At 38.9% G+C, this 12122-nt stretch overlaps 1 protein-coding gene across 1 annotated transcript in view; it reads left to right on the top strand.

Moving 5' to 3' along the window:
- LOC126248830 (inositol 1,4,5-trisphosphate receptor) overlaps positions 1-12122 on the top strand; it is a 367806-nt gene that overhangs the window by 245392 nt on the left and 110292 nt on the right. Inside the window, exon 35 of the mRNA XM_049950243.1 lies at positions 5678-5859. Within this exon, the coding sequence (XP_049806200.1) occupies positions 5678-5859 (182 nt within the window). The remainder of the gene's footprint in view (positions 1-5677; positions 5860-12122) is intronic.

The raw sequence follows: 12122 nt of genomic DNA, 5'->3' as shown, positions 1-12122 counted from the left end.
GCAAAGTAGTATGGAATACAATGAGCCTTAAAGACTGTAGTAAGGAAGGTGAATGGTTGACTTCGATTTGTTGGGAGAGTTTTAGGAAAGTGTGATTTACCTGTAAAGGCGGCTGTATATAGGACACTAGTACAACCCATTCTTGAGTACTGCTTGAGTGTTTGGGATCTACATCAGGTCATTTTAAAGGAAGACATCAAAGGAGTTTGGAGGTGGGCTGCTAGATTTGTTACAGGCGTGTTCAGACAATGTGCAAGTATTACAGAGATGCTTCGGGAACACAAATTGGAATCCCTGGAGGCTAAGACAACATTCTTTTCAAGGAACACTATTAAGAAAAATTTAGAGAATCAGCATTTGAAGCTGGTTGCAGAACAATCCTACTGCCACCAACATACATTTTGTGTAAGGACTGCAAAGGTAAGAAATGAGAAATAAGGGGTCATACGGAGGCATATAGACAGTTGTTTTTCCCGTTGCTCTATCTATGAGTCGAACAGGAAAGGAAACAACTAGTATGGTACAGGGTACCCTCTCCCATGCACCATGATGTGGCTTGCAGAATATAGATGTAGATGTACACGTACAAAATATGCAACATGTTTGTGAAGAGCTGTGTGTAGGTAGAGGGCTGAATTGTGGAAAACCAATTGTGAATTATGCATTACAAAGATGCACTGACTCAAACACTGCATCTGATTCATAGTTACTTGGCAGAACACTGCGTAGCTATAGCCAAGTAAGTATAAGATCACTGACGGCTAGCAGTGCTGTCACCAACTTTCAACAGCAAACTTGCAAATGGCTGCAGGTGAAAACAATAGCTTTCTATAGAGCTAAAGAAATGTTTACAAAATTGTTAGGTGGTTGGTTGATACAAGCATGAAAGCCACATGAGGACATCATTTCCAAATCACAGGTTGTTGTTGTTGTTGTTGTTGTTGTTGTGGTCTTCAGTCCTGAGACTGGTTTGATGCAGCTCTCCATGCTACTCTATCCTGTGCAAGCTTCTTCATCTCCCAGTACCTACTGCAACCTACATCCTTCTGAATCTGCTTAGTGTATTGATCTCTTGGTCTGCCTCTACGATTTTTACCCTCCACGCTGCCCTCCAATGCTAAATTTGTGATCCCTTGATGCCTCAAAACATGTCCTACCAACCGATCCCTTCTTCTAGTCAAGTTATGCCACAAACTTCTCTTTTCCCCAATCCTATTCAATACGTCCTCATTAGTTACGTGATCTACCCACCTTATCTTCAGCATTCTTCTGTAGCACCACATTTCGAAAGCTTCTATTCTCTTCTTGTCCAAACTAGTTATCGTCCATGTTTCACTTCCATACATGGCTACACTCCATACAAATACTTTCAGAAACGACTTCCTGACACTTAAATCTATACTCGATGTTAACAAATTTCTCTTCTTCAGAAACGATTTCCTTGCCATTGCCAGTCTACATTTTATATCCTCTCTACTTCGACCATCATCAGTTATTTTACTCCCTAAATAGCAAAACTCCTTTACTACTTTAAGTGTCTCATTTCCTAATCTAATTCCCTCAGCATCACCCGATTTAATTTGACTACATTCCATTATCCTTGTTTTGCTTTTGTTGATGTTCACCTTATATCCTCCTTTCAAGACACTGTTCATTCCGTTCAACTGCTCTTCCAAGTCCTTTGCTGTCTCTGTCAGAATTACAATGTCATCGGCGAACCTCAAAGTTTTTACTTCTTCTCCATGAATTTTAATACCTACTCCGAATTTTTCTTTTGTTTCCTTTACTGCTTGCTCAATATACAGATTGAATAACATCGGGGACAGGCTACAACCCTGTCTCACTCCCTTCCCAACCACTGCTTCCCTTTCATGTCCCTCGACTCTTATAACTGCCATCTGGTTTCTGTACAAATTGTAAATAGCCTTTCGCTCCCTGTATTTTACACCTGCCACCTTCAGAATTCGAAAGAGAGTATTCCAGTTAACATTGTCAAAAGCTTTCTCTAAGTCTACAAATGCTAGAAACGTAGGATTGCCTCTTCTTAATCTTTCTTCTAAGATAAGTCGTAAGGTTAGTATTGCCTCACGTGTTCCAACATTTCTACGGAATCCAAACTGATCTTCCCCAAGGTCCGCTTCTACCAGTTTTTCCATTCGTCTGTAAAGAATTCGCGTTAGTATTTTGCAGCTGTGACTTATTAAACTGATAGTTCGGTAATTTTCACATATGTCAACACCTGCTTTCTTTGGGATTGGAATTATTATATTCTTCTTGAAGTCTGAGGGTATTTCACCTGTCTCATACATCTTGCTCACCAGATGGTAGAGTTTTGTCATGACTGGCTCTCCCAAGGCCATCAGTAGTTCTAATGGAATGTTGTCTATTCCCGGGGCCTTCTTTCGACTCAGGTCTTTCAGTGCTCTGTCAAACTCTTCACGCAGTATCTTATCTCCCATTTCGTCTTCATCTACATCCTCTTCCATTTCCATAATGTTGTCCTCAAGTACATCACTCTTGTATAAACCCTCTATATACTCCTTCCACCTTTCTGCCTTCCCTTCTTTGCTTAGAACTGGGTTGCCATCTGAGCTCTTGATATTTATACAAGTGGTTCTCTTCTCTCCAAAGGTCTCTTTAATTTTCCTGTAGGCAGTATCTATCTTACCCCTAGTGAGACAAGCCTCTACATCCTTACATTTGTCCTCTAGCCATCCCTGCTTAGCCATTTTGCACTTCCTGTCAATCTCATTTTTGAGACGTTTGTATTCCTTTTTGCCTGCTTCATTTACTGCATTTTTATATTTTCTCCTTTCATCAATTAAATTCATTATTTCTTCTGTTACCCAAGGATTTCTATTAGCCCTCTTCTTTTTACCTACTTGATCGTCTGCTGCCTTCACTACTTTATCCCTCAGAGCTACCCATTCTTCTTCTACTGTAAATCACAGGTTAAATAACAAAAATTCAAAAAGTGAACTTCACATTATCCCAAAGAATGCTGTCTTGGAAGCTAGGAAGGATTCCAGCAGCAGCAAGCTACTATGAAAAAGGACATACGTAAAGTGCTTTATGATAAATAATAATTTTTAAAACAGAACCTTTCTTTTGTTCTCAACATCACCACCCCTCCCCTTTCCTTACCGTTTACCCCTTTCTGTGCCAAATCTAGATTCACTGAAGGACACTGACATTCATTTTATTTTCAAAATTGTGTTTGTCTATTGCTCTAAAGCTCAGGTGGGTTGTTCACAACTAATTTCATCATCAAATAAATATACCGCGAGTCTTAAACTGCCCAAAGGATTTACTTATGGGAATTACATACATGCTTCTAACTACTTTCTTTTCTGCAAATAATTCATTTTTTGTAAGTGAGGGAGTTACCTCAAAATATTATCCCATAAGATTGGAATGAATGAAAATACCCTAATTTAATAATTTCTGTGTCCTAAAAGCATCATACTTCACCCACTTCTCGTACCTCCACATTCACCTTCTTATCATCCTCTGCATCTATGACCCCTGTCACACCCTTCTTATGTCCCTGTCTGTCTAAGTTAGTAGGAATGCCTGGAGTTTCTTTGGCTCTCTTGGATAACAAAGGAAGGGAATAGGAATATTGCACCAGTGAGCAGACACTGGTGCAGGCAGAAAGAGTGTCATGTGTAGTACACAATGAAATGAGGATGAGGGAGACAGCAGTGATATCAGTGTTTGAAGGCAACAAGGCTGTGGACATAGGGGATGTTAGGATCGACGCACAGGAGCGAGTAACAGCCCCACGCACTCCCAACGAGACCTTGATTGTTTCAGTGCACACATGATGGCATCGTTGCAGCAGTACTATACTGGAAGCCAACCGTTATGCATTTAAGCTGAAGAAAGCAGGCAGTGTTTGCTTATTTTGTTTACGAATACATTAAGAAATACAGCAGAAGGCTTTGGACTTGCACAAAGATTAGTTCATGCCTGATAAAAGGCATGTCTGTGACACTGTTTATGTACTTCAGAGCAGACAGTCATTTGATGAATTAACAGCAAAACAACAGCTATAGTATCAACTGTTCACCTTTTCTGGATAATGGCTGTACGTTAATTGATCTGCATTATCAATAGAGAATTGGCCAGATAACACTGTGTAAAGTTGTGAGGAAAGTTTGTAAACTGCATGGGAAGTCTTGCACAAAGAATGCACAATGAAATTCCCAGGAGAAAGATGACCGAAAATGCCAATGGATTTGAAAACCATGCTATGTGATCTGGACAATCAAAACCCATCAGCCAAAGGAGGAAGTTCACTAACAGTAGAAGAAATGTTTTCACTGATTGCTTTATAGACAATGGTGGTAAAGTACCATGGCGAGACAAATGAATCTAAATCTGGTCAGTAACAAACATAGTGGATATCAATTCAATTTATTCCTGAATATGAAAGGATATTCAGTTTGTATCACTAATGAATTGTGTGCAGTTATGTATTTTGTGGTTGCAATACAATAAAGCACTGATTACATTGAACTGGCTGAGGTGACAGAATTTATTTTAAACTGTGAGATGTGTCCCCTATTTTAGGGTATTTTTTCACTCCTTCAGTGAACAATTCCATGTCCAAACCAGCTGCATCTATGGCAGGCTGACAATCATTGCTGGAGTTGTGAACGCATGTACACTGCCGTATTCACCGACGATTGCTGCTTCATGGCGATCGGCGAGATTCCTGCGATGCAGCAGTTGTTGATGACACGATTCACGATAATAAATCGCTTGTGTGTATTGGGTGTTACTGTATAAGGAGGCCACATCAGTAGTGAAAGCAAAAACATAAGTGGTAATGGGAGGAGGATAATGGAGAGATGATGAAAGAATTGGGTGTTGTCCTTAATATAAGAAGTTAGATTGTGGACAATGTGTTGGAAGTGTCAGTCAACTCCTACAGACATCGTTTTTGTGGGAGCACCACCTACAATAGGGCATCCAGGTTTGTTAAGTTTGTGGATTTTAGGGAGCATGTAGAAGGTGAATATACCACATGAAACTAAGAATGCAGATGCATTGGGGGGAGACATTCTTGGATAGTGATAGAAGTTCATGCTGGGTGTACAGAATGGAATCCATGCAGCAGACTTGTAGGTGGAAGAGTCAGACAGTTGATGGTTCCTTTCTACAGGTAATAACTTCATCTTGTCACCACATTCTCTCATTGTCATCCTCCCTTATTATCCTCGCTTCCATTCTCCCTCACTCCCATGTCTTTGTTTCCCCCACTCCTCACACCTCCACATTTTTTCCCCCTCACCTTTCTGTTCATCCATGACCTGTGACACTCTCTACATCTTTCTCTGTCTGATTGAATTAATTGGGATGTTTGGAGCTTGTTGAGCTTTCTAGTTTTCCCCAGGTTACTTATGTAATTCTGGGATATGTTAACTCTATACAGACCTCGAATTTAAAAGGTATTTGATTACTTCCAAACTGTTGCTCATTTACTGCATGGATAATGTTTTATGATAGAATTAGTCTTATAGAGTGAAAGAGAGATATGTAAACTTTATTGAGATTAGACCCTATAGTTAAAAGACTGGTGGAATTTCTTCAGGTCAGAATCTTATAGTGTGCCTCACCAAGACAATTTTCATAAAATAAATAATTAATCTGAATATTTTGTTCATTACAGGTGAGGAAGTTGGTTCATTAGTTTTGGGACCAGGATCTGCTTTGGAAGACATGCTGGCTGAGAAATTAGAGCGACATCGTGATCGTGAAGACAAAAATAAACTGTCTACTAAAGTTTTAGTCATGCAGCCAATTCTAAGGTTTCTACAGCTATTGTGTGAGAATCACAATAGAAATTTACAAGTGAGTTTGTAAACATGCACTGAAACATAATCCCCCCTCTGTCCCTCCCTCCCAACCTCTCTCTCTCTCTCTCTCTCTCTCTCAGCAGAAAAGGAGTGGCATAGAAAACATAAATTAAAATTCTGTTAGCAGACAGTAGATATATGCTTGCAGATATTACACAAATATACATTAGAAGTAAGTAGATAACCATACTCTTCTTATTTTACCCATTTGTGATGGTAGCGATCAACTGGCAATTAAGATGATCTGTATTACATTAGGTTACCATGTTTACACTGATTTTACTCGTGAGGCCACCACTTCTGAAGCTGGCTTCAGCTAGACCAGAGAGACAAATCATTTGCAGTGTTTGTATCTGCTGTGTGTAAGCTGAAAGCAACAATGTTTAGAATATTGGAAGTTTACATGTTGTTACATTTCGTGTGTACCATATCTAAATTGGAAATGGGGAACCACGTGTATTGTTTTGTATTAATGTGGGAAATAATGTGGAAAGCAAAATAATATTGGCATTATGTGAGACAATCAGTTGTTCAAGATTTGGTCTTTGTATGTCTTATCTGTGTCACTTAACTGCATTGAGTAGGCTGCAACTATTAAAAAGTGTTTTCTTGATTGTCTATGATTGAAACCTTTTACATGATTTAAAAGAAATTTTAACTAAATAATAAATGCTATAAAATTATATTTAGTTTATATGGATATTCCATTGTTTAAAATTATATTTTGATAACAGAAACTGGATGTTTAACCTGTGTAGTTAAATACATCCATGTTATGCAAAAGAACTAGCTAGAAGTTGCCAGGATGGATCTTGCAGTGAAAGCTGTTGAATATGGGTGTTGCAGCAGTTGATTTAATTAGATTTAAACGGGGAGATAAAAACAGGTGTTGTTGTAGCCCTCTATTGCCCACACACTCCCTGTGATTCTAATAAAGCCAACCAGTATCCTTAGAGAGTATAAGGAGACCCTTTACTGTTTCTTTATTAGATACAGCTACTTCAGGACTTGATGACTCAAATATTCTGTCTCTTTTGATCTCCAATGTTTCGCATTGGGAGATTGTGTGTGGTGCGGTTTGAACACCCCGGACACGTAGGCTTCTTACTTTGGCTATACCCATCAGATGTAGGTATTTCTTAAAGTTCCCATGGCCATTCATTAGTCCTATCATGGTTTTGTCTGTCTTCTGGTAAAGCCCAGGATTGCAGAACTTCTCTTAAGATGTGGCTTTGGCATCATCAGCATGCCGTATGTTTGCTTTTGGATCACAGTCCAATATTAGAATTGCTCCCTTCTGATCAAGTTTCATAGTTTTGATTTAACCAGCACCTTAGTGATGGTTGGGACAGGTTCCAGTCCAGTAAGTGCAGTCGTCACACCTATCCTGTGCAGCCTATCAGCTTGTTCATTGCCACTGAAGGGACCCACAGCAGGTTTGCCCTGTTGCTTTCCCCTAGTCTCAAAAGGGCTTGTGGCATTCTGCAATGACCTTTGGTCTCTTGCTGGAGCTGACAGAGATTTCAGATCTCCTTGGCTGTCTGAATAAATGTAGGTGCTACAATCTTTGTAGCACATACACAAATCTTCTCTGTACAAACCCTGACAATGGATATTTCTGCCTGAAATACCGTGACCAATTTCCGTAGAGAGATTGCACTTTCTAGTCTAAGCTATGTCCCATGTACACCATCTCAGTGCCTTCATCTGTTTTCGACCTGTCAGTAAACCAGCCTGTCTCTTGCATAGTGTTGTGGTTCTTTCTGCACTGCTCTGTACATCCAATTTTTACACTGAAACATTTGTTGAAGCAGCTGGAAGTTACTGTTTAGTTGGCCAGCATTTCCCCAACCATTCCTATATTTACCACATTCCCCATATTGGTGTGGGATTCAGAATATCCCAAAAGTATCCAGTTTTTTCATATACACCCCTGCTGCTGCTTCCATTTTAACCCACAGGTTTAATGTGGGCATGTTCAGTGTGATCTCCATCCTAGTAATTGATGTGCTGCCAATTCCACTTGCTATGGCTATGCACCTTACCAAGCTCCTTGGCAGCCACCTGTTCTACTTTGTTTCACCATACTTAAGTCCCAAAGTTATTGTAGGTCCTATTACAGTGGTGTTCATCCAGAACATACCCTTGGGGTTTCGACCTCAGTTTCTCCTGTCTCTTCTAGTGCTCATAACAGTACCTTTTGCCTTGGAACACATATTCCTTATGTGAGGGACCCATCATAGTTTTGCATCCAAGGTTACCACTAGATACTTCAGTACCCCTCTGCTGGCAGAGTTTCATCAGGAAACTTAAGATTCCAGTAAGTGTACCGGATAGGCTTCCTTGTGAATACTTCAGCAACAGATTTCCTGGGGCTGACCCTTAGATTGTGTTTCCTGCACCAGTTTTGTGCAACATATCCACATTGTGCCATTGTTCTAAAAAATTTGCCAAGTATTACTATGACTAAGTCATTTGCATATCATTGGCAAAAGTATCCTATAGTATTTAGCTCTTCAATGAGTTCATTCACCAGTAGATTCCCCAGTAGTGGGGACAAAATCTCTCTTTGTGGACACCCTTTAGGGGAGTTGATCACCATTTTTTTCATTCATCAAAGTGGTGTCTGCCTTTCTTCTGCTCAATATGATATTAATCCACTTATATATATATGGTGGCTTCAGTGCCATTTTCTTCTGCATCTCTAACCATGGATTGAAAGGTCTTATTGCTAAAAGCCTCCTCGATATTCAGGAGGATGCAGAGAGCAATTTCCTGATAGTGTGGTGCTTTATCCACCTTCCCATTAAGTTGGCATTAGTGAAGTGGTGCTTCCCGTGATTGGCCTGATTTATGAGCCTGTTGTTTTATATGTAGAGGAACCTCAGTTAGCCTCATTTCTCTAATGTGCATATTAACCAATTTTCTAATGTCTTTAAAAGAAAGGAGGACAGACTGCAGTCTCATATCCTTGGCCTTGGTATGATCAGTTATCCCTGGCTTCAGAATGAAAACAATCCTCACTGTCCTACAAACATTAGAAATGATTCCTGCTGCTAGACTAATCCTAACAGCCTACATAGGCATCTAATTAAACTGTTTCCTGCTGGTTGCAGTAGATGTGGAAAGATTTCGTGTGGGCCTGGTGACTTGAATGGTTGAAATGTTCCCACGGCCCACTGGATTTTTGTTTGAAATCAGCACATGCTCTGAGAGATTTACTGTACTCCCCTTGATTACCTGTAAATCACTGCCTCTCAGGGACTGAATCTTGGGCTATGTTGTCTGCCATAGAACACTGAGGGAAGTGAGTCTTGAGAAGCACTTCCAGCGTCTTGCTTGCTGTCCCTGTGTACTCACCATCCTCCTTCCTTAGAGTACATCCTGGATTAGTTGGTATTATGGTGAAAATTTTGTGAAGTCAAGCACAAGTAGCTGTACTTTCCATTTCCAGGATGATAGTTGCTCTTGCTTGGTTGTGTTTGACAAAGGCCTTCCGATATTTAGCCCATTGCCCTTTCCTTCTTGCAGGATTGAACAGTCTTCTTAACTGCTATTGTATTTCCTCAATTACACTTAAAAAATGCTAAGTTGGAGTACTGGATTACAGGTGTATTATACGTAGTTGAAGACAGGAATTATGTTACTATTTTCTTGCTCCTGAGCAAGTGCCAGCTGGATAAAGTAAGCTAGGTGCTCTCATGATTAACCCATTGGACTTACATTCATGAGGTCTGGGCTTCAGTTCCCTGTGTGGTAATCTAGATTAAGATTTTTCATTGTTTCCCTAAATCACTAGAGGCACACAGTTATCTGAAGCTGTACTGAAGCAATATCTTGTGGCATAGCTGAGCAGATTGTCAATCAACAATTTGCAGATTATTTTTGAAAATACCGCACTCAAAAAGGCAGCCTCCATTCACAATGGTTAACTTCTCCCTCAGTAGGTGTCTGTGTTGGGTTCATGTTAGTGAATTGTGAGAGATCTGCACCTAAGAATAGCGTATATTTATTTCTGTATCCTTCGGTAGACAATAAATATTGTATGGATGTTGTCCAAATATACATATAAATAAATAATCAAGTACCTCTATGAAATTATTGAACCAACAGGACGTGAGAAAAAAATAGCACAAAAAAAAAAACAGGTTGCAGAAAATCAAGAAAGCATCTGGACTTGTTTCAAATTTGTATAACAAAAAATGCCTGTCAAAAGGCACTAAAATCAGACACTACAACACAGTAATCAAACCGACAGCCACGTATGCAAGTGAAACACTCTCATTGAATTGAAAACTAGATTTACAAGAAATTAAGAAAGGAGAGAGAAATATTATTAGAAACATTATGGGAATATGATACACACAAGATAGATACAGACTGCAGACCATCGAGATAACAGAAGAAGTATCAAACATTGACATTGATATCAGAAAGAGATGAATGAAGTTCTGTGGACACCTGGACAGATTAACTGGAAACAGACTAACTAAACATCTATTGGAATACATGACATCCCTCAAAGCACCAATACCTTGGGTAACTGAAGTTGAGAAAGATTTGACAAAAGCAAAGATTGGCATAACAAACACATCAGACAGGGATACATTCAGAAGCAAAATTAAGTGGAAGATTATTCCAGAGATGGAACCAAAACCATCCCAACCAAAGTGGACTGAAGAAAGAATGAAGACCTTCAGGGGAAAAAATGAAGAAATATTGGGAAAATAAGAACCACCCTAAGGAATATTGAAAATCTCCTTCTTATTGTTCTCCAATGGGGACATTCACTAATAATAATAATAATCACAGGTAAATGGAACATACAAATATGCAGACTGTAAATGATAATTGTTTACAGTGTCCCACATTGGTGTAGATTAATTCAAGCTGAACAGTTTTATGCAGGACATCTTTGATGTATCAATTATGAAAGTACCTCAAATCTGCGTACAAAAACACCTTACCTACAGCACATGCACATAACACAAGATTTTCATGCTCTCTCACTCTCTGCCTTCAAACGCATCCCTATCCCCACTCTCATTCCCCACCAGTCAGGATTTCTAGTATGTTCACAGCACTCTCTCCTGTCACTGTACAAAAATTTGTGACTGTGTGAATTATTTCTCATTTTTGACCTTTTTTTTTGTCTTCATTGCACCATAGACTTAGTTGTGCACTTACAGATTGTAAAACTGATGTTTATTTAAAATTTATCTAACAGTTTTGTGAATTTTATCAGCATAAAATTAGCAATTAAATCATTTTGTTTGTCTCGCTTTCTGACTATGAAACTGCTGTGCTTGCAATGGTTAAGTGTGGTTGAAATTGTCAACTTGATTATTTTTTGCAAAAATCATTCTTCTTTTACTATTCTCATGGGCATGTTATTTAACGAAATATCCAACAAAGCTGATGACATAACGACATACTCAGTGAAGACCAGGGTTTGAATATAGGAAATGATTTGTATAGTCTCAAATTTTTGTACAGTGGTAGGAGGAAGTGCCACAACATAAATGAAATCATGACTGATGGGGGATGAGTATGGGGTTGGGGGTGTGTTTGAAGATCACTTTTGTACAGTACCTGAATAACTTGAAAACTGTAGCCTTTAGTGAAAATATATTTGAGTAAAAAATTAAACTACATTAAATTTCCTACAAAAAGGTTCTTTTAAATTTTTCTCTTGGGCTAATAATTTGCGTCTAGAGAGTGAGAAAATTTAAAATCTCATGCGACATGCATGTGCTGTAGTAACTCAGGTGGTTTTTGTAGGCCAATTTTGAGGTACTTTGCTGACTTGATAGACCGCAAGTGTCCCATATAAAATTGTTCATCTTGACTTCCTCTATACCACTGTGGTATGTTGGAAACAGTTGTTATTTACATCATGTATACGCAAAATAATACACACAAATAACACAAAATGATACAATACATTTCATACAGTTTATATATGTATATGACTGCTGTTATTAGAAATCATACTCACTTCTTCATAGACCACCTCAGCCAGCAAATCCTTTTATACACAACAATGATTTAGTAAAGGCTTTACATCACACAACAGCTGTTTGTTAGATATTTAAATATAAAGAAAATTTTTGCTGCCGAAATACTGTACTTACAGTTTTCGATCATTAGAGACTGTTATAACCAGGAATAACACAATAACGTCTTCAGTCTGGTTTATTAAATCACAAATCACTTTTTAACAATTATGTTAGCCAAGCGTCTACCCAGGCTCACACT

The sequence above is a fragment of the Schistocerca nitens genome, chromosome 3 (assembly GCF_023898315.1).
Source record: "Schistocerca nitens isolate TAMUIC-IGC-003100 chromosome 3, iqSchNite1.1, whole genome shotgun sequence".
Lineage (NCBI taxonomy): Eukaryota > Metazoa > Arthropoda > Insecta > Orthoptera > Acrididae > Schistocerca > Schistocerca nitens.
The sequence above is the reverse complement of the archived record's forward strand: the minus strand, read 5'-3'. Positions and strand labels throughout refer to the sequence as shown.